This window comes from Phacochoerus africanus, chromosome 1 (assembly GCF_016906955.1).
Source record: "Phacochoerus africanus isolate WHEZ1 chromosome 1, ROS_Pafr_v1, whole genome shotgun sequence".
Lineage (NCBI taxonomy): Eukaryota > Metazoa > Chordata > Mammalia > Artiodactyla > Suidae > Phacochoerus > Phacochoerus africanus.
The window spans coordinates 7838934-7859152 of NC_062544.1; the positions used below are offsets into that span (position 1 = coordinate 7838934).

Genomic DNA, 20219 nt, shown 5'->3' on the forward strand with positions numbered 1-20219 from the left:
ATATGCATACTCTTTTTTTTTTCCTGTGAAGCAGGGCACATTTTATGTTTTAAAATCTTACTTCACACAGGACTTTTTTTCTTTTCTTTTCTTTTTAGGGCTGCACCTGTGGCATATGCATGTTCCGGGCCTAGTGGTCAAATTGGAACTAAAGCTGCTGGCCTGTGCCACAGCCACAGCAACGTGGGATTCAAGCTGCATCTTTGGCCTACATCACAGCTTCAGCAATATTGGATCCCTAACTCACTGAGCAAGGCTAGGGATTTAATCTGCATCCTCATGGCCGCTTTGTCAGGTTCTTAACCCACTAAACCATAGCAAGAACCCCTGCATAGGACTTTTTTTTTATTACTCAGTTTTATTACATTTATAGCTATGTAACGATCATCATAACCCAGTTACGTAGGACTTTTTATAGGATGGATAGAAAGAAATTATTTTAACTTGATCCTTTTTTTTTTTTTTTTAAATGGCCACACCTCCAGGGAGCGAATCTGTGCCTCAGCCGTGACTCATGGCATAGCTGCACCTGCCTGGGGACTGAACCTGTGCCACCACAGAGATAATGCCAGATTCCCCAACCTGCTGTGCCACAGCAGGAACTCCCTAGATCCTATTTTTTTTAAAAAAGGAATTTGATGCAGTTTTATCTTATTTCTTTGTCATTTTTATTGAGTTAGTGCAACTTTTAATATCAAAGAAGAATTCTTGAAGTGTATACTGCAGGCCAGGTATCACCTGAAGAAACCACGTTTTCATTTTCTGGCAGTGTAATTCCAGAATGTGAAGGATCTGCGTGAGACTGGCCTGCCCGCCAGCTCTCAGTCATTGTACGTGTTCTTTTCTTATCTCCCACCCCAGAGTTTTCCTGTCAAATGCTGCACTGTCTCTGGTTCACTTTTCATTACTGAAACCTGAGTGGTTCCTGTGTGCCAGACACTCAAACACCAGACCCCTCCCTTCATGGAGTTTCTGGTCTAATGAGGAAGCAAAAATATCCAAGTGGACACGTTTGTTACTACACGTTGTGAGAAATGTGCAGGTTGCTCTGAGGTTGCTGCTAGGAAGATAATTACCCAGGTAGCTCAGAGGAAGTGATGTTTGAGCTCAGGCTTGAGGGATGGGAAGAAGTGAGTTGTATAAGGGGAGTAAGGGGCCTTTGCAGGGAGAGGTGGGTGTGTGTTCAAAGGCCCTGGGTCTGCAGCCGCTCCTACCTGAGTGGTGGCCCTCGTTTTCTTCTCTTGGTCTAATGCAAAAGGTCCTGACTGCTTGTCCTTCTTTCATGCTTGCTCCACTGTATTCTTATGCCACATAGTGTATAGGTATTTCTCTTTTGTCCTTAGAATCTGTCAGAGATTTTCAAATGATCCTAAAGAACAAAATAAAACCCAGGCTTTACGGTCCTCCTATTTGATCTGTTCCCTGTCTGCATTTCATAACAACATCTTCTGCCAACCCCCTGCTCACTGGAGAATTCTGGTCCCCTGGCTTCCTTTTCTCAAGCCCACCAGATGGTTCTTGATTCAGAGCTGTTGAATACCTTTATTTCGCATAACTGTTTACTTCCTTTCTAACATTATCGAAATCTAGAATCCTCTTGTTTATTTTATATGTTGTGTTTATGTATGAATTTTTTATTGCCTAAGAAATACTCAATGTGGAAATTTTTTAAATGTGGTTTTGCTTCTCAACAGCAATTACAAAACACCAATTTAGGAGAACATGTTTTATTATTTATAATACAAATTCCATCAGTAATCCTTAAACTGTAATTATATTTCCAGATGACATGAACTGGAATGCTTTAGAATGGGATCGAGCTGCAGAAGAGCTTACATGGGAAAGAGTGAGTAGGACTTCTTTTTATCAAATAGTCTGGTGTTTTAATCCTAATGTGTGTGTGTATATATATATAATTTTTTTTTTCTTTTTACGGCTGCATCTGTGGCATATGGAAATTCCTGGGCTAGGGGTCAAATTGGAGCTGCAGCTGCCGGCCTATGCCACAGCCACAGCAGCACTGGATCTGAGCCGTGTCTGCAACCTGTACAACACGAGATCCTTAAACCACTGAGCGAAGCCAGGGATCAAACCCATGGCCACTGTGGTCAGGTTCTTAACCCGCTGAGCCACAATGGGAACTCCACTAATGTATATTTTAAAGTTGGCCATGTTTAGATGTATACCCTAATTTTGCAGTTAGGTTTGATGAAAACAGTTACCAGAAACAGTTTTATAGAAAATGAAGTGATGTATTGTTTGTGATGAGAATATTAAGAAATATTTTGATGATCTATCGATGACTTTTTCTATCTTCTGGCCTTTAACACAAATGGTATTCCACTTAGGGAATGTTTAACTTGAAATTGTGACTTTTGAAAATGAAGTAACAATTTTGAGTTCCTGTGGTGATGCAGTGGGTTAAGAATCTGACTGCAGAGGCTTGGGTTGCTGTGTAGGTGTGGGTTCCATCCCTGACACCCTGGCATTGCGTAGGTCATAGCAGTGGTTTGGATTCAATCCCTGGCCTGGGACCTTCCACATGCTGCAGGTGCAGCATTGAAATTAAAAAAAAAAAAGAAAAAAAGAAAACGAAGTAACAAGTTAAATGTAAGTATTATTCTGATGCTTTAGTAGACAAAGTAATACAGCCGTATGATCAGATCTTAACTGGCTCCATAGCTAATGTAATAATTAAAACCCAAAGTGGAATTTTAAAACTTTATATATAATCATATGGTTTGGAGTAAAAGAAGATCCAAAATACAAATGTTCATGAACAAAAGTTTTTCACTCTTTGAAAATGATAGGCCACATTGGAAAGTATTGGGAAATATGTTTAAAGATAATGAAAGGAAAATAAGCTTTTTTCATAAATAGAATAAAAAATCCTGTTGCATCTTGAATTAATGCATATTTTTTATTTTAGATGTTAGGACTTGATGGATCACTAGTTTTTCTAGTAAGTAAAGCTAATCTTTTTTAATGATAGAATTATGACTTCATTATTTGTCTTAGTGATTCAGTGATTTCAGATTTATAATGTGTGCTGGGTTTTTATACTAAAGGTCAAAATGCCCTTGGATTTTGATTACTCGATATGTTGAAAAAAGTCCGTTTTGTGTATTGGAAATATTGGCAAAGCATGAAGGTAATACTATTTAAAAAGGAATTATTAAAAACATTTGATTTTTAGAAAAGAAAATGAAGTACAAAGTTCATGGTGGTTAAGAAAACTTGGCCTTCTTTTTTTTTTTTTTTTTGGTCTTTTGTCTTTTTTGTTGTTGTTGTTGCTATTTCTTGGGCCGCTCCCGCGGCATATGGAGGTTCCCAGGCTAGGGGTTGAATCGGAGCCGCAGCCACCGGCCTACGCCAGAGCCACAGCAACGCGGGATCCGAGCCTCGTCTGCAACCTACACCACAGCTCACGGCAACGCCGGATCCTTAACCCACTGAGCAAGGGCAGGGACCGAACCCACAACCTCATGGTTCCTAGTCGGATTCGTTAACCACTGCGCCACGACGGGAACTCTGACTTGGCCTTTTAACGTCCCACCTTGCATTGTTTAGTGCCTGAACTGGTAAAAACAGCAGTTTTGCAGTGTTCCCAGAGAGAGCCCCACTGTTTGCTGAAGCCCACCTGTCTTTACCGCTTAGTGAAGAGTATAGCTCAAAGGGGAAGAACAGTTCTTTAAAGAACTTACTCTTTAAGGAGGAATGATTTTCTTTCCAGCTTCTCTGATTCAAAGTCATTTCCCATTTGGGATTTTTAAATAGCTTTGGGTATCAAGATGACTTTGGCTGCAGGTAGCCCAATCCCAACCGACCCAGTCAATAAGAGGAAGTTGAGAGGAAGGATGGGTGTCAGGTGCGCTTGATCCAGGGGTCAGCAGTGTCCTCAAAGGCCCAGATAATTTCCATCTGTCTCCTCTGCTTTCTACAGTGTTGGCTTCCTCCTCAGGCTGGCCCTTGGGGGGGTGGGGGGCGGTGCCAGAATACGAAGTTGAAGTTAGTAGTGTGAGGATTTTGAGGAACATTCCTGATGATAATTAACAGATTCGTAAGAATATGATACTAGCAAGTTCCTATTCAAGGTTTGGTCACAATCAGAATAGAAGGTAGTATTTGGCTGTATCCTCATTTCTCTCCTTTACTTTGGCAGTTCCTCATAGATGAATGATAAAAGTCATTGAGGCAGTCACTCAGATCTGTTCTAGTTGTTAGGGAAAAACCACAAGGATGACTTCCTTCATTAGTTGAAAATTATTAAGTATCTACCATGTGCCAGCTGTGATAGTTACTGGAAGATTCAGAGATGAGTGAAGTGAGCACCTGTTCTCAGACAGTGTACAGTGTACTAGAAATGAACAGGTAAATAAGGAACTTGAGGTGAAGACTCAGGGACAGAAGGTATGTGAAGGACAAAGAGTCACCAAAGAGAGGGCTTGGTCAGGTCTTCCTTAGCAGAAGAGAGTTCGTCAGCAGGGAATTCTTGCAGAAGATAACTAGAGGTAGAGGCACAAAAGATGTTGGGGATAAGGACACTTTGGGAGCCATTAAGGCAGAGAAGTCAAAAAATGCACGTTGTAAGTAGGAATGTAGTAGTTATCTCTTAGGCTAGTCACCCATTTGGATTTGTGGCATAACGGACATCTGAGTAGAATAATCTTTCTAAAAAGAAAATCTTACCATGTAAAGATTCACTGAAATGTTCCCTTACCCCCTCGGAAGGATCATTTAACTTGATGGTCAGGGGAGACGGTGGGCCTGGACAAATGGGCTTGGACGTTCTAGTGACTGTCACCATGGAGCATGACTAAAGTACTCGGGGGAGAATAGAAGGGTAGGGGTCATCGTGGAGGTGATAATACTGACTGAGGAGTGGATCAGTGGCCAAGTAGAGCCAGGCCAGGATTCTGAGACACTAACCAAGAAAACCAGGGCACCGTAGGGAGAAAAGGGATCAAGAGAAGATCAAGTGACCGTGAAGAAGTCTTGAGAACACACTGGACACTGAAAGAAGTGCTGTGCAGCTCACTTTTCTATGTTCAGCAATAATGTGGTTTTCAAGTTTTTCTTTATTTGGACTTTTTTGAGTGTCATTTGACCTAAATGAAATCTGATGGTTATGAGAATGCAGTTCGTAGTAGGTAATTAATTTCTGAAATGGAAATGTTTATGGATTTAGTTATTTGATTTTCCCCCAGATATAACTGATAAATTTTGAGTTTTATTAAGTTTAGTTTTATGAGATATCTAATGAAAAGTGAAAAGTTACACATAATTTTTGTTTTTTGTCTTTTCTATGGCCGCACCTGCAGCTTATGGAGGTTCCCAGGCTAAGGGTCTAAACGGAGCTGTAGCCGCTGGCCTACACCAGAGCCACAGCAGCTCAGGATCTGAGGATCCTTAACCCACTGAGTGAGGCCAGGGATTGAACCCGCAACCTCATTGTTCCTGGTCGGATTCATGAACCACTGAGCCATGACGGGAACTCCTGCACATAATTTTTGAATGAAATCTCAGAATTATAATGAAAATTTCAATCTTCTAACAAAATAAATGGATTAAACATAAACATGCCAAGTAGGAGATGCATATGTTTTATTAATGCTCTTTTCCTTTAGGAACATGTCTTCTGGGTGGTGTCTTTGAACACACTGTTCATTCTTGTTTTTGGTAAGTGGTGTTAATACTTTTATTTTTGGTATTATGGTAAGATTTTAGTATTCTAGGAGCTTTGTTACAGGTTTTGTTTTTAGAGATATATGAAGCAGTTTTAGACAGTTATCTGGTATAGGAAGGGCCCAGGTGTAAGGTTACTTTCTTTCCTGCGCAAAATTGACTGTAGTTACTTACCGCCTTTGCTTCTGTGGGGCATTTCCATCTCCTTTTGTAGAAGCCAAATTTAGATTGATTTGAGAATATGTGATATCCCACCTCTGGAGTTAGTTTTGTGCTTTTCCCTATGGCAGAAGATCTTATTTTCATTCGGAATCTGACTAAGGCCTTATCAGAGACCTTGGCTCAGGAGCTGTCACAGAGCTGGAGGTAGGCTTGAGAGAAGACAGTGAACGTCCCCCAGTGTAATTCCCCCAGAACCAGATGCCAGTAATGCAGAGTCACTTCCAGACACTCTCACAACTGCAGCAGTGAAGATTCTCTGACGGCACTGAGAGTCCCTCCTGTTGGGAGTCATGAGGGAAAGGTAGGCAGCACTGAGATGCAGCACTGACCTCAGGCTGAAGATCTCTGTGTGCGAAAGGTCTTCGAGAAGTTCCTTCCTTAGTGAATGTGAGATATCCCTCAGTTCTGCTGAGGAGGAGTAAAGATTGCCTAATTCTTTTCGCTAAATTCCAGGTTACCTGCTCTGTGTCAGGGACTAGAAAGCGGTCTTCAAGAGAAAGTCGTGTGGTTAAACTGAATAATTGTAGATTGAGAGGAGACAAAAATTTGTTTTCTGAATATTATCTATAAAAAAGCAAAAGAAAGTTATTGAAACAAAATATCTTTAAAAGTTCTAGTGATTCTTAGGAGTTCCCATTGTGGCACAGTGGAAACAAATCTGACTAGGAACCATGAGGTTGCGGGTTCGATCCTTGGCCTCGCTCAGTGGGTTAAGGATCCGGCGTTGCCGTGAGCTGTGGTGTAGGTCGCAGACGTGGCTCAGATTTGGCACTGCGGTGACTGTGGTGTATGGCACCTCCATGTGCCACAGGTGGGTGTGGCCCTGCAAAGACAAAAGACAACCCCCCCAAAAAAAGTTCTAGTGATTCTTAATTTTAAGTAAAAATTTAAGATGGTGCAAATTTACAGGAAGCCCATTTTTTGTTGTTTCCCCTTGCATATGGGGATGAAAATGTATTTGCAGATTATTTTGCATTTGTTTTTCATTATGCAAAGTAATTGGTATATAGAATGTGAAACTGTTTTGACTTGTCCAAATTTTCTTTGAGAGAAAAAAAAATCTATAGACTTCAAGTCTTTGTTCTTATAAGAAAAGCTTAATGCTAAAGTAATGTTTGGAGGATCAGGTCACCTTTAAAGCATGAATTATAGAAATAACTCATTTAGGGAGTTCTCTGATGGCCTAGCGGGTTGAGGCTCCTGCGTTCTCACCGCTGTGGCTCTGATTGCTGCTGTGCGGCGTAGGTTCAATCCCTGGCCCAGGAATTCCCACATACTGCCTGTGTGGCAAAAAAGAAAAAAAAACACAAAAAAAACCCAAGAGAGAACCTGAAATAAATGTTGCAACTCTCATTAAAAAAAAAAAGAAAGAAATAACTCATTTATATACAGCAAATCTCAACTAAGAAAGTTTTTTTCTTTCTGTCTTTTTAGGGGCACACCTGCTGCATATGGAGGTTCCCAGGCTAGGGGCCGAATTGGAGCTGTATTTGCTGACCTACACCACAGCCACAGCAACACGGGATCCAAGCCTCATCTTTGACCTACATCACAGTTCAATGGCAATACCAGATCCTTAACCCACTGAGCGAGGCCAGGGATCGAACCTGCATCCTCATGGATGCTGGTCAGATTCGTTTCGCTGAGCCATGACAGGAACTCCAGAAGGTTTTTTTCCTAATTCAGCCTCCTAAGTTTATACTATGAAAAAAATTTGTTTTAGTAAGCTTATATACATTGTATTAAGGATCTTTTGAAATAAGAATTTTCCTCTTTTTAGAAATATACTTTGCCTTTTTGGTGAACATAGTCATGGGGATTAAGGAGAACTCATATTTCTTTCCTACTTGGGTTGCTGTACTGCAATTTTACTGGCATTTTTGGACCTTTGTAATCACGTACTTCGCAAAAACAAAACCTTAGGTGATGGATGTCTCCCAGTAGAAGAGAATGAGCCTAAGAAACTGACCTTAATTTCAGGATACCTATCCACTAGTTGCTGTGTAATAGGATAGAAATTGACTGTTAAAATGGGTGCTTCAGGTTAATATTTATGTATATAAATAGAGTTTTTTTTTTTTTTCCTTTGGCTGTGCCCATGGCATGTTGAAGTTCCTGGGCTAGGGATTGAATCCACGCCACAGCAGCAAACCAAGCTGCTGCAATGACGATGCTGTACCCTTACCCTGCTGCGCCACAAAGGAAATCCAGTAGAGTTGAAATTTTGTGATATTGCACAACCCTGTGAATATGCTATAAGTCCCTGAGTTGTAGTTTTTTTTTTTTTTTTTTTGTCTTTTTGCTATTTCTTTGGGCCGCTTCTGCGGCATATGGAGGTTCCCAGGCCAGGGGTCAAATCGGAGCTGTAGCCACCGGCCTACGCCAGAGCCACAGCAACTCGGGATCCGAGCCGCGTCTGCAACCTACACCACAGCTCACGGCAACGCCGGATCGTCAACCCACTGAGCAAGGGCAGGGACCGAACCCGCAACCTCATGGTTCCTAGTCGGATTTGTTAACCACTGCGCCACGATGGGAACTCCCCCCCCCCCCCCGCCTTTTTTTCCTTAAGGGCCGCACCTACGGCAATGGAGGTTCCCAGGCTAGGGATCAAATCAGAGCTACAGCTGCCAGCCTATGCCATAGCAATTTGGGATCTGTGACCTACACACAGCTCATGGCAATGCCAGATCCTTAACCCACTGAGCAAGACCAGGGATCGAACCCGCAACCTCATGGTTACTAGTTGGATTCGTTTTCACTGCGCCACAATGGGAACTCCTAGAGTTGAAATTTGGAAATTTGCCTTTCCCAGGGGCCTGCTTGAGTCATCCTCAGAGTTAGATGTGAAAACAAAATAGGAAAATTTTTGCATGTAGTTTTTTCTTACCTTTTAAAAATTCCTTGTGCTTTATAAAACACATAATAGTAAAATCATACTTATGTATAATTTTTAAACAAATTTAAGTATATTGGGAATACCTGTTCAAAAAAAAATTTCTACTTAATAATACTTGGTCCAAAAGTTTTGGTGGGAGTTCTTGTCATGGCTCAGTGGAAAGAATGACTAGTATCCATAAGTACACAGGTTTGATCCCTGGCCTCACTCAGTGGGTTAAGGATCCAACATTGCTGTGAGCTGTAGTGTAGGTCACAGACACAGTTCGGATCTGTCATTGCTGTGGCTGTGGTGTAGGCCATTCGTTACAGCTCCAATTCGACACCTAACCTGGGAACCTCCATATGCTGTGAGTATGGCCCTAAAATGACAAAGAAAAAAAAAAAAAGAAAGATTTGGTGACCAGATCCCTCTGGATTCACTCTGATTTTTGTCTTCATGATTGAATGTCCCTCTCCACTTTGCTAAAATCTATACTGTTCAATTATTTTTGCCATGAAGAAAATATACTTAGATTTGATTATTAAAAATGTATCATAATTTTATTAACATGACAAGAAAGGCTTGAGGATAAGAGACTATAAAAATTCTTAACATGAAAATTTTAAGGTTATTTTTTATTTAACCATAATATCTCACTTTATGAAATTATAAGTTTAATATTACCTACTCATAAATCATATCAAAATTCTACTGTTTCCTTAAAAGTCATTTTTTATAGTTGCTTTGTTTGAATGAAGATTCAAATAAGGTCATGTTACTTTGTTTTTGTTTTTAGTTTCAGACAAAAATTTATTAAATTACACTGAAGTTCATCTATTTTTAAAACACAGGCAAGAATAGTCAAGATTTTGATAAAAGCATATTGAGGGAGACTTGCCTTACCCAGATACTATTTTTTTTTTAATTACAGTAATTAAAAAAACCTTTTTTTATGCAATTTTTAAAGGTTACTTTCTTTCTTTTTTTCTCTTTTTAGCGCTGCGCCTGTGGCATACAGAGGTTCCCAGGCTAGGGGTCTACTCAGAGCTGTAGCTGCCAGCATATACAGCCACAGAAACGCAGGATCCAAGCCGTGTCTGCAACCTATACCACAACTCACAGCAATGCTGGATTCTTAACCCATTGAGCAAGGCCAGGGATCGAACCTGCAACCTCATGGTTCCTAGTCGGATTCTTTAACCACTGAGCCACGATAGGAACTTCTTAAGTTCTTTTTGATCTAGAATTTTCTTCTCTTCACTCCCATCATCTGCTCCTACTCTTGTTTTTTTTTTTTTTTTGTCTTTTTGCTATTTCTTGGGCCGCTCCCGCAGCATATGGAGGTTCCCAGGCTAGGGGTCGAATCGGAGCTGTAGCCACCAGCCTATGCCAGAGCCACAGCAACACGGGATCCGAGCCGCGTCTGCAACCTACACCACAGCTCACAGCAACGCCAGATCGTCAACCCACTGAGCAAGGGCAGGGACCGAACCCGCAACCTCATGGTTCTGGTTCCTAGTCGGATTCGTTCACCACTGCGCCACCACAGAAACTCCTGCTCCTACTCTGTTTTGCCATTGATTTATTGAAGAGACTAGGTTAGCCATCCTCTAAGCACCTCACTTTCTGTATTTGATTACTTCCTGGTGACATCTGCTACCTTTCTCCTTTGTCTCTATGTGTCCTTTAAGGACCTGATTAGATTTGGATTCAGTACTTCTGGGTCAACTCTTCAGTGGTCATGCTTTGCCTGTTAAAAGACATATCAGGAAGTAGATGATGCCTGGTTACCCACCTTTAACTGTGGTCCGGGTGATGGTATCTTGAAGTCTCTATTGTTAGGTTTCCTTTTTCCTTTAACCACCAGAAAGTAATCTATGGGGGGTGGGAGGGAAGCCTGTATTTTATTATCATGTGGATATCTAGTGTCCCATCAACATTTTACCTAATAATTTTTTATCCCTTGATACTTGACTGAAATAATGTATTTTTATTAGACATTGCAAAATGGTGATTTTCAAATTCTATCATTTTTCTTTTATACTTACTGGTGAGGTTTTCTGTAAAGAAGAGCTTGTGTTTATCTGGTGGAACTATTTAGTTAACCCAGATTTGTTTGTTCAAAAGAACAGGACAGATGTGCATTTCTTTTCCTTTCAATATTAGTTTTCAGGTAAGGAATTGATGCGTGAACTATTTCCCTTGGTGATACAAGTATTTTCAGTTTTCCCTTTTGTGGTTTTTGTTCTTGGCTTTCCTTTTTTTGAATATTATGAACTTATGGATTTGTATATAGTGTGTTTCCATTAGGTTTTTTTTGTTTTGGGGGGGGTTGGCTCACATCTCCTCTTTGGCCTGTGAGACCTTTCTCACAACGGTTCTTGTGTCCTTTCTCCATGAGTTTATTAGAGCTTGATGACTTTTTTGTTCTCTAGTTATAGAGAATATCACAGCCAGTGCGTTTTTGTTACTCCTTCTTGAATCTTCCATTTCTCCGAGAAGCCTTTGTTCCTTTTAGTGGGATTGGTAGTTGGAGTGTTCATTGTTTTGATTTTGAAGTTTTCATTGAGTTTTTTTCCCCCCTTTTAGCATTTTGCCCTTACCACATTGGTCATTTCTCCCTTGTTGGTTTGGGATTTGAAGAACATGTGAGTATAATACTTTTACAAACTTAATGTCATTAATTACCCTCAAATTGACATTTGTTGAGCAATAATGTAAAGAATTATTACATTTCTCAGTCTGCCTTATACAAAGGAATAGTTACCCTGTACCATCTTGTTCATTTCTTTTAAACTAAAAGTGGCTCACGTCATGGTATGACATTGCCGGCTGTGGAAGGTGTGATCTGAATCCCTTCCTGCTGGGCAGGCCAGAGACATGCTCTGAGGAAATGTTCTTAAAGGCTGATTTTTGACCTGTTCCATGAGCTTATGTGCTCCTTTCTCTCCCTTTTGCCTGGTTGCCCCATAGTGAATTTAGAAAAGTAATGGTTTGGAAGTCAATTTTTAAAAATTTTGATCTCTATCGAAATGCTTGTTTGGTATTTTCTAAAGAATTTGCTTTAATTCTGACATTGTTATTTTTCAGAGGTAGATAAATATTTGGATAGACAGTTATTTCTATGGTGGGGGGGGTCTCAAAGATTTAGTCTTTTTTTTTTAAAAAGCTGACATCTGGAATGTTCTGGTCAATTCGTGTATGTGAATCCTGAGAGATCACATTCTGAAGTGTTCTGAAATGGTAAAGACGTGTTCCAGTATTTAATACAACTCTCCAAATTCTCCCTAGCTGAATGCAAGCACTTGAAAGGTTCAGATAAATGCTGTGATAAATTTTGACTTTCTAAACTTTCATCACTGGCTCTCTGAAATTCGGGAACCAAAAGGTGGGCAGTACCTGTCACCTTCCAAACGCTTCCTCTAAGTTGAGAATAGCACATCATGATAGGAGATGTAGCATGTACCTGGCCGGTGGACTGCCTGAGCAGTGTGCTGCCGCTTCCAGCGCCTAGCCCGTAGCAAATCCACTTCAGAATGGAATAGCTTGCAGATGATTACAGCTTTTTTTCTTATTTTTATAGAATTTAGTCCATACAACTATTATTTTTGTCCATTGAGCAAAGTGGTATTCTTTAATTTTTCCTCATCTCTTTGTAATATGTAGTGGTCAGTGGGAGAGTCTGGTTTGCAGAGATGTCATCCAGAAGGGACTTGATGATTATTTTCTAGTTAAAAATGCCCTAAATAGTCCACTTTTAATCCACTTGGATTATTTAATAAACATTGTTAAACTGGCATGTAGGCCATGTGGTACCATGTGATAAAATTAAATTTTATTTGTTTATTTTCTTATTTCTAGGTCCAGGCATCTCATTTTGAAGGCCTAATCACCACCATAGTTGGGTATATACTTTTAGCAATAACGCTGATAATTTGTCATGTATCCTTTAATGAACCAACTTGATGTTCAGCAGTGTTATTATTTGTATGCAAAAGTTGTTCCTATTAATGACAAAACTATTTTATCTCCACTTTTAATAAAAGTTGTAGGTATTGGTAGTGAAGATGAAAGCAGAGAAAAATACGGAATAAGTTAATTCTGTCAAATAAGTGTTGCCTAAATAGTTACCTGTTTCATTGAGTTTTTTTTTTCTTTTTGTCTTTTTGGGGGCCATACCCATGGCATATGGAGGTCCCGAGCCATGTCTGCGACCTCCACCACAGCTGATGGCAACTCCGGATCCTTAACCCACTGATCGAGGCCAGGGATCAAACCCACAACCTCATGGTTCCTAGTCGGATTCGTTTCCGCTGCACCACAATGGGAACTCCTCATTGAATCTTTTTTAAATGCTCAGTTTTTCCTTGACTAGATGTTGTAGGGCTTGGCAACTCTTGTTAAATTTCACAGGTCTCGTCGCTTGCTGGGAGTCTGCTATATTGTTGTTAAGGTAATTCCTGTTATAAGTTAAAACTGAAAATAGTTCCTTCCCATTTGGGCGATACTGATGACCTTTATTTTTCCTTAAGGTCTCTTTGTTAGTGGTGGTAGAAATTGGAGTATTCCCTCTCATTTGTGGCTGGTGGCTGGATATCTGTTCCCTGGTGAGTTTATTATTTGTTATCATACAATCTAATAATTTAAAGGCTTTTTAAAAAGTAGTGTTTAGGATGCTTTCCTTTTAATGCAAAGTCAGTACTTGATAATAATTTGCTTATTTTTTCTGAGAATGTATTATTGTAGAGCCTTAATGTTGCTAATTTTTCTTTCTCTTTTTTTTATCTTTTTTTTTTTTGGGCTGTACCTGTGGCATATGGAAGTTCTCAGGCCAGGGATCCAACCCATGTCACAGCTGCAACCTGTACCACAGCTGCAGCAATGCCAGATCCTTAACCTGCTGTACCACAAGGGAGCTTCCTAATTTTTCTTGAGTACCTGATTTTTTTTTTTTTTTTTTTTGAGGCTTTGTGCACATTTTTGGTGTAAGAGTTTTTTTTTTTTTTTGCTTTTTTAGGGCTGCACGTGTGGCATATGGACGTTCCCAGGCTAGGGGTCCAATCAGGGCTACAGCTGCTGGCCTACACCACAGCCACAGCAACATCAGATCCGAGCTGCATCTTTGACCTACACCACAACTCATGGCAATGCTGGATCCTTATCCCACTGAGTGAGGCCAGGGATCGAACCCACAGCCTCATGGTTCCCAGTCGGATTTGTTTTCGCTGCAGCCACGATGGGAGTTCTTGATGTCAGAGTATTTTTGACTGGAACTTTTCTAATAACCAGTGAAGAATTTTCTTACTCATTTTACTCTTCATAATCTAATGAAGATACCAAGGCATTATATACATAAAAAGAATAATCCAATAAGAAGACTACCTTTGTAGTAATAAATTCACCCCTGACCATTTAACTAAGTTGCTCAATCTTAATTTTTTTTTGTCTTTTTAGGGCCACACCCGTGGCATCTGGAGGTTCCCAGGCTAGGGGTCCAATCAGAGCTATGGCTGCTGGCCTACACCACAGCCACAGCAGTGCGGGATCCAAGCCACATCTGTGACCTACACAACATCTCACCACAATGCCTGATCCTTAATGCACTGAGCAAGGCCAGGGATTGAACCTGTATCCTCATGGATGCTAGTTGGGTTCATTAACGGCTGAGCCATGACGGGAACTCACTCAATCTTAATTAAGATCTTTAATAACGGTCAGTGATAATCAGTTCCTGACTTTTCAAAAAAAATGTAAATGTAGGACAGCTGCCTTTTTTTGTTTTTTGTTTTTTTTTGTCTTTTTGCCATTTCTTGGGCTGCTCCCGAGGCATATGGAAGTTCCCAGGCTAGGGGTCTAATCAGAGCTGTAGCCACAGTCCTATGCCAGAGCCACAGCAACTCGGGATCCGAGCCGCGTCTGCAACCTACACCACAGCTCATGGCAATGCCTAATCCTTAACCCACTGAGCAAGGCCAGGGATTGAACCCACAACCTCATGGTTCCCAGTCAGATTCGTTAAGCACTGTGCCACGATGGGAACTCCTGCCTTTGGTTCTGAGTTAACATTTTCTTCCATACCTTTCTATTAAAACTTATCACGAATTCAGATCTGTAACCGAGAAAAGAAAGTATTCTGTTAACCACAAATGGTTCTTTCACAATAGCAATATTGGTAAAGTTCTTATTCACTGACTGGTTTATCAGTCTTACCTCTTTAAAATTTCTAAAATGTCACATACATCTATGATAATATTATTCAACCTTGTATCATTTGTATTTCTGTGATACCATGAAATGCTTTTAAGACAGCTGTAGCATCAGAACCTACGTGCATAACGATCCATTCACTTCCTAGAAGATGGCGATCTTAATTGAACAGATATAGATGGTACAGATATCTCTCACCTGTTCTGTGTTGATTTAGGAAATGTTTGATGCTACTCTGAAGGATCGAGAATTGAGCTTTCAGTCCGCTCCAGGTACTACCATGTTTCTGCACTGGCTGGTGGGGATGGTGTATGTGTTCTACTTCGCCTCCTTCATCCTGTTACTGAGAGAGGTAAGTTCTGCAGGGAGCTGCCAACATTGTACATTTCTGAAAAAGACTTTTGGTTTAAGCACAAGTAATGCCTCAAAGGCTATGGTGATTTCCTAACTAAATCATTTTCCCTATTATAAGAGGGAACAGTTATAGACTAGTTTGGCTCAATTGCTTTAAACTGTTTGTAGCCATTTGTCTCAAAAGTTGACAGGTTTTATTATTTCTGTCTATTCATGAATTTGAAAGATGAGTTGACAAAAAAAATAAAAGCACTTGTTTTGGTTGGTATATATCTTAACCATCCTTATATACATACTCTTGGAATTTTATGTCATGTGAGCCTGTCTTGGACTTCATTCAAGGACATTAATACTGGAAATACCCAAAGGATTTGGTTTTGCAGCATCCAAAATGGAAAATGGTCCTGAAGCAGGCACTTTATGTATAGAATTATAGTGAGGGTCCTTTATGATTCTGGTTCACTTTCCAGATGGGTACTTTTACTAATCCTGTTTTTGGAATGCAGTCCTTATTGATTTGAAGACAGTGAAAGCAGGGTCAGTATTTGACTAGTATACATCTCATGCTTAGTCATTTCTGGTGCAAAAGGACGTATAAAACTCAAGTAATTCTGATAAATGTACTTGGCATTGTGCATTTTTTCCCCAAATATTACAGCATGCTCACTCTGTACCAACACTGTCCTGTATGCTGGAATGATGCAGAAACAATAGTGAGAAACAAAGACACCATTCCCACACTCCTTGATTTTATATCCTGGGAAGGAAGACAGCCGTGGAAGAAGTTAGCTTGTGCAGTTGACAGTGGTGATGGAAATGTGCCCCTGACAGCTAATCCAGTGTGAATGGAATACAAAAGCACAAGCTTACTGCTCTTCTTGCTTACTTTGCTCTTTGAGAGCTTTGAAGAGTTGGGAATGGGGTTGGGGGCCAAAATGTTCCCCTGGGAGTTCCCGTAGGGGCACAGTGGTTAACGAATCTGACTAGGAACCATGAGGTTGTGGGTTTGATCCCTGGCCTTGCTCAGTGGGTTAAGGATCTGGCGTTGCCTGAGCTGTGGTACAGGTCACAGGTGCGGCTCGGATCCCCAGTTGCTGTGGCTCTGGTGTAGGCCAGCGGCTACAGCTCTGATTAGACCTCTAGCCTGGGAACCTCCATATGCCACAGGTGCAGCCCTAAAAAAAGGTAAAAAGACAAAAAAAAATTCCCCTGAATATATAGTGTAAGTTCAGTAAATTCTCTTTGCAAAGCTTGTCTTTGTTTTGAAACTAGTTAATGAGACTAAATTAATAGTGTTTTAAATTGTAATTATATATATGACCTCTGAATTACATTGTTCAGTGACAGAGTAGCTTTTACTGACTTTTTTCATTTTATTAATGTGAGTGTTTGTTGATACAGAATCCTAGTATTTTAGAGTTTGTTGGAGGCTTATAGGTCACATTTATAAACCCTTTGTTTGTAAGATGGAGAAATAGAGTTTGGGCAGATGAGATGGTTTACACAGGGTACCTCAGTAGTTTGGACCATTTAGAACTAATCCTCAGACTCAGTCACTACCCCATCACCCACAATCTCTAAGGTTTATGTTTTCTACGGAACAGGGGAAAAAGATAAAGATAGAGAAATGATGATACTGAGAAGCTGAAGGGTTTCTTAAAGATAATTTCTTGGAAAGTGTAGGACTGAAATCATATCTTCTGTTTAGGACATTTATAAATTGCAACTTGATCCTTTCCAGATTATACAATATAGTGATAGTTTTGTAAAAATACTTATTTTTCATCTTGGAAGACTAGATTTCTTGACTGATTGTACTTAAATTTTTTCATTGAATGATTAAAAGTGTCAAAGGACGTCAAATACAGGATAGTTTTCATAAAGGTATTGATTGAGGAACTACTTTTCTTAGGAAAGCTGTATAAATTTTCTATGGCCCCATTTTATGAGATGCCAAAATAAGCATAAGAACATATTTTTCTGTTAATGTTTTAGCTCAAATACAGAAGCCTGAAGGCATTGGTGAGCATATATAGCATTTAAAATGTTTATTTGCAGGTACTTCGACCTGGTGTCTTGTGGTTTCTAAGGAATTTGAATGATCCAGATTTTAATCCAGTACAAGAAATGATTCACTTGCCTATTTATAGGCATCTCCGAAGATTTATTTTGTCAGTGGTAAGCATACCTTTTTATTGTTATTGTTATTATTATTATTTAAAAAAAATTTTTTTTGCTTGTTTTTGGGCCACACCCATGGCAAGTGGAAGTTCCCAGGCTAGGGGTTGAATCGGAGCTATAGCCACTGGCCTACACCACAGCCACAGCAATGCAGGATCCAAGCTGCATCTGCAACCTATACCATAGCTCATGGCAACGCAGAATCCTTAACCTACTGAGTGAGGCCAGGAATCAAACCTGTATCCTCATGGATCCTGGTCAGATTCGTTAACCGCTGAGCCATGAAGGAAACTCCACCTTGTTATTGTTTTTGAAGTAAAACGGACTACTCTTTAGATTTAGATTTTAGATTTTTTTTTTTCATTAGGCCACTGGTAGAGTGGATTGAATAATTGGGAGTTATATAAGCCTGTGTAAGTTGGTTTTCAAATGGCTGTTTTATTGGTTACTCTGATAAAATAAAATGTTAGTAAATAGAAATGTCTTCTAGTTCTTTAGTAGCATAATTGATTGCCAAATTATGGGTTTCTGAATTAATTTGCATTTGAAGCAGTGGAGATTTTTTAATAGCTTCTAAATTAAACTCTTAACAGAAGTTTTCAAAATTTCTTTCCTTTGTGGAAAAATAAATTACCTACTTAAACCTAAGTTTTTCCAAAATAAAATTCTAAAAGCAATATTGTATGTTCTTTGTAAATTTTTGAGCCATTAATATATGGGTCAGGTCTTAAAATTGTTACAGGTGTTCATTATTAAGTTGCAGGCAATTTTGATCCTTCATTGTGAATTTCTAGCTCTCTCACATATGATGCAGTGATTATCCTTTGCGCTTCTGTTGGAGCCCTTGTGGGGCAGTGAGAGGTGCAGGTGTTCTAGGAATGCAGTCTTTACATAGAGTGACCCGAGAAGAGTGTGTTGTGGAGCACTCGGCGCCCAGGGTACATTTGGGTTTGGGCAGTGTGCTGGACGACTTCTTTCGGAAGTCTGCCTGTCTTTCCCGGGAGGCATTTACAGTGGCACCACGCCCTTGTTCTCCCTGCAGATTGTCTTTGGCTCCATTGTCCTCCTGATGCTTTGGCTGCCTATACGGATAATTAAGAGTCTGCTGCCTAATTTTCTTCCATATAATGTCATGCTCTATAGGTAAGTTTTTGAAATTTGGAAGCTTTATTAATTTGACTCTTAAGGATTTTATATGCAGAGAGTATACATTTAAAACATTCATTTCTTACACATATTAGAAATCAGATAACTAAATTTTACATAAATCATATAAATACTAGTTTAGCAGCTATAATTTCTAAAGACTTACTTTTCAGTAAATGAGGTGTGCCTTTTTTAACTTTGAAATGTTTAACATACTTAATGAGTGCTAGTAGCATCATCTTTATATGAAAAGCACTGTAAATAATGGATCTTTAGTTATACATTTAATTATAGTTTAAAATTATGATAAAAGGATTATAAATGGAAAATATTTTTTTGATTAAAAAACTTAAGTCACCTAGAAACCTAGCCTTCACCACTCTTCCTAATAATAATCCCTTTTTCAGTGATTTGTATCCTTCCTTCAGTCAACTAAATATGCCAGGCAAATTGGATTTCTTCCTTAAATTTACATTTAATTATCTTTAAATCTTGCCAATTCTAATTCTTTACCTATCTCTTACCCAACTTTACCGCTCGGTTACCTTAGTTTAGGTGTTCCTCTTGTTCTCCACTTAAAAGCCATCCTTAACACACCTGCCTCTTCCTCCATAATGTACATGATACGGTCTGGGTCATTTAGAATGACATACAAGGCCTGGCACAATCTCCCACTGCCTTTCGAGCTTTTGTCCAATGTTGTCTGACTTGTGTTCCACTCTCCAGCCGTGCTCAGCCTCCATTGAGTCTCCTCATAAATACCTAGCTAGCTGTTCCTGATATTTCCTTCTCTCTTTGGAGTGACTTCTTCCCCATGGTTGCCTGGCACACTTTTTCTTTCCTCAAAAATCCAAATCAAGGTTTTATTCTCTTAAGTTTTTCCCTAACTAGTGTAAGTCGCCTCTTCCTCCTTCTGTATTTGGGTTGTCATAGTGAGAACCAGGAAGCACAGTTTCTGGCTTTTTATATTGTTGGACTAGACCCATTTTGGAATTCAGTTATACCCAGAAGTTTAGCAGAGTTTTTGTAGCAGTGTTTAGTTCATTCTTCCATTCAGCAAAATTGAGGGCCCGTTCTATAACAAATACTTTTCTATGTGCTATAACAGTGAACAAAACAGAATCAAAAGTCTCTGCCCTCTGGAACTTATATTTTAGTGAGGGAGACAGCCAGTAAAATAGGTAAAACTGCATATAGTATGTCAAAGGGTCATAAGTGCTGTGGGGAAAAAATGAAGAAAAGAAGTGACTGGCGAGAACCTGAGGAGGTGATGCTGAGGAAGGCACTGAAGGAGGTGATGCCCTGTGGCTCCCTAAAGGCAGAGTGTCCTTGCAGGGGACCTGGCAGGTGCGGTGGAAACGAGGTGTGTTTGAGGAGCATCAGGGGGCCCACTGGGGCTGTAGTGGAGGAAGGAAGAAAGTAATTGGTTCTGAGGGCAGAGAGGTCATGGAAAGCTAGGTCCTAGAGAGCCTCCTGTGCCATTGTGAACAGTCTGGCTTTGACTTGAGTGGTGTCTGGAAAGGCTGAGTAGGAGGGATCTGAC

General features: G+C 39.9%; 1 protein-coding gene across 3 annotated transcripts in view; it reads left to right on the forward strand.

Annotated features, from left to right (window-relative positions):
• Positions 1–20219, forward strand: part of MARCHF6 (membrane associated ring-CH-type finger 6) — an 86797-nt gene that overhangs the window by 39604 nt on the left and 26974 nt on the right. For all 3 annotated transcript variants that reach the window (XM_047770051.1, XM_047769961.1, XM_047770141.1), the window contains 10 exons: positions 1785–1846; positions 2930–2962; positions 5628–5679; positions 11378–11436; positions 12650–12730; positions 13173–13241; positions 13321–13395; positions 15213–15347; positions 17408–17527; positions 18573–18673. In XM_047770051.1, coding sequence (XP_047626007.1) covers positions 1785–1846; positions 2930–2962; positions 5628–5679; positions 11378–11436; positions 12650–12730; positions 13173–13241; positions 13321–13395; positions 15213–15347; positions 17408–17527; positions 18573–18673 — 787 coding nt within the window. The remainder of the gene's footprint in view (positions 1–1784; positions 1847–2929; positions 2963–5627; positions 5680–11377; positions 11437–12649; positions 12731–13172; positions 13242–13320; positions 13396–15212; positions 15348–17407; positions 17528–18572; positions 18674–20219) is intronic.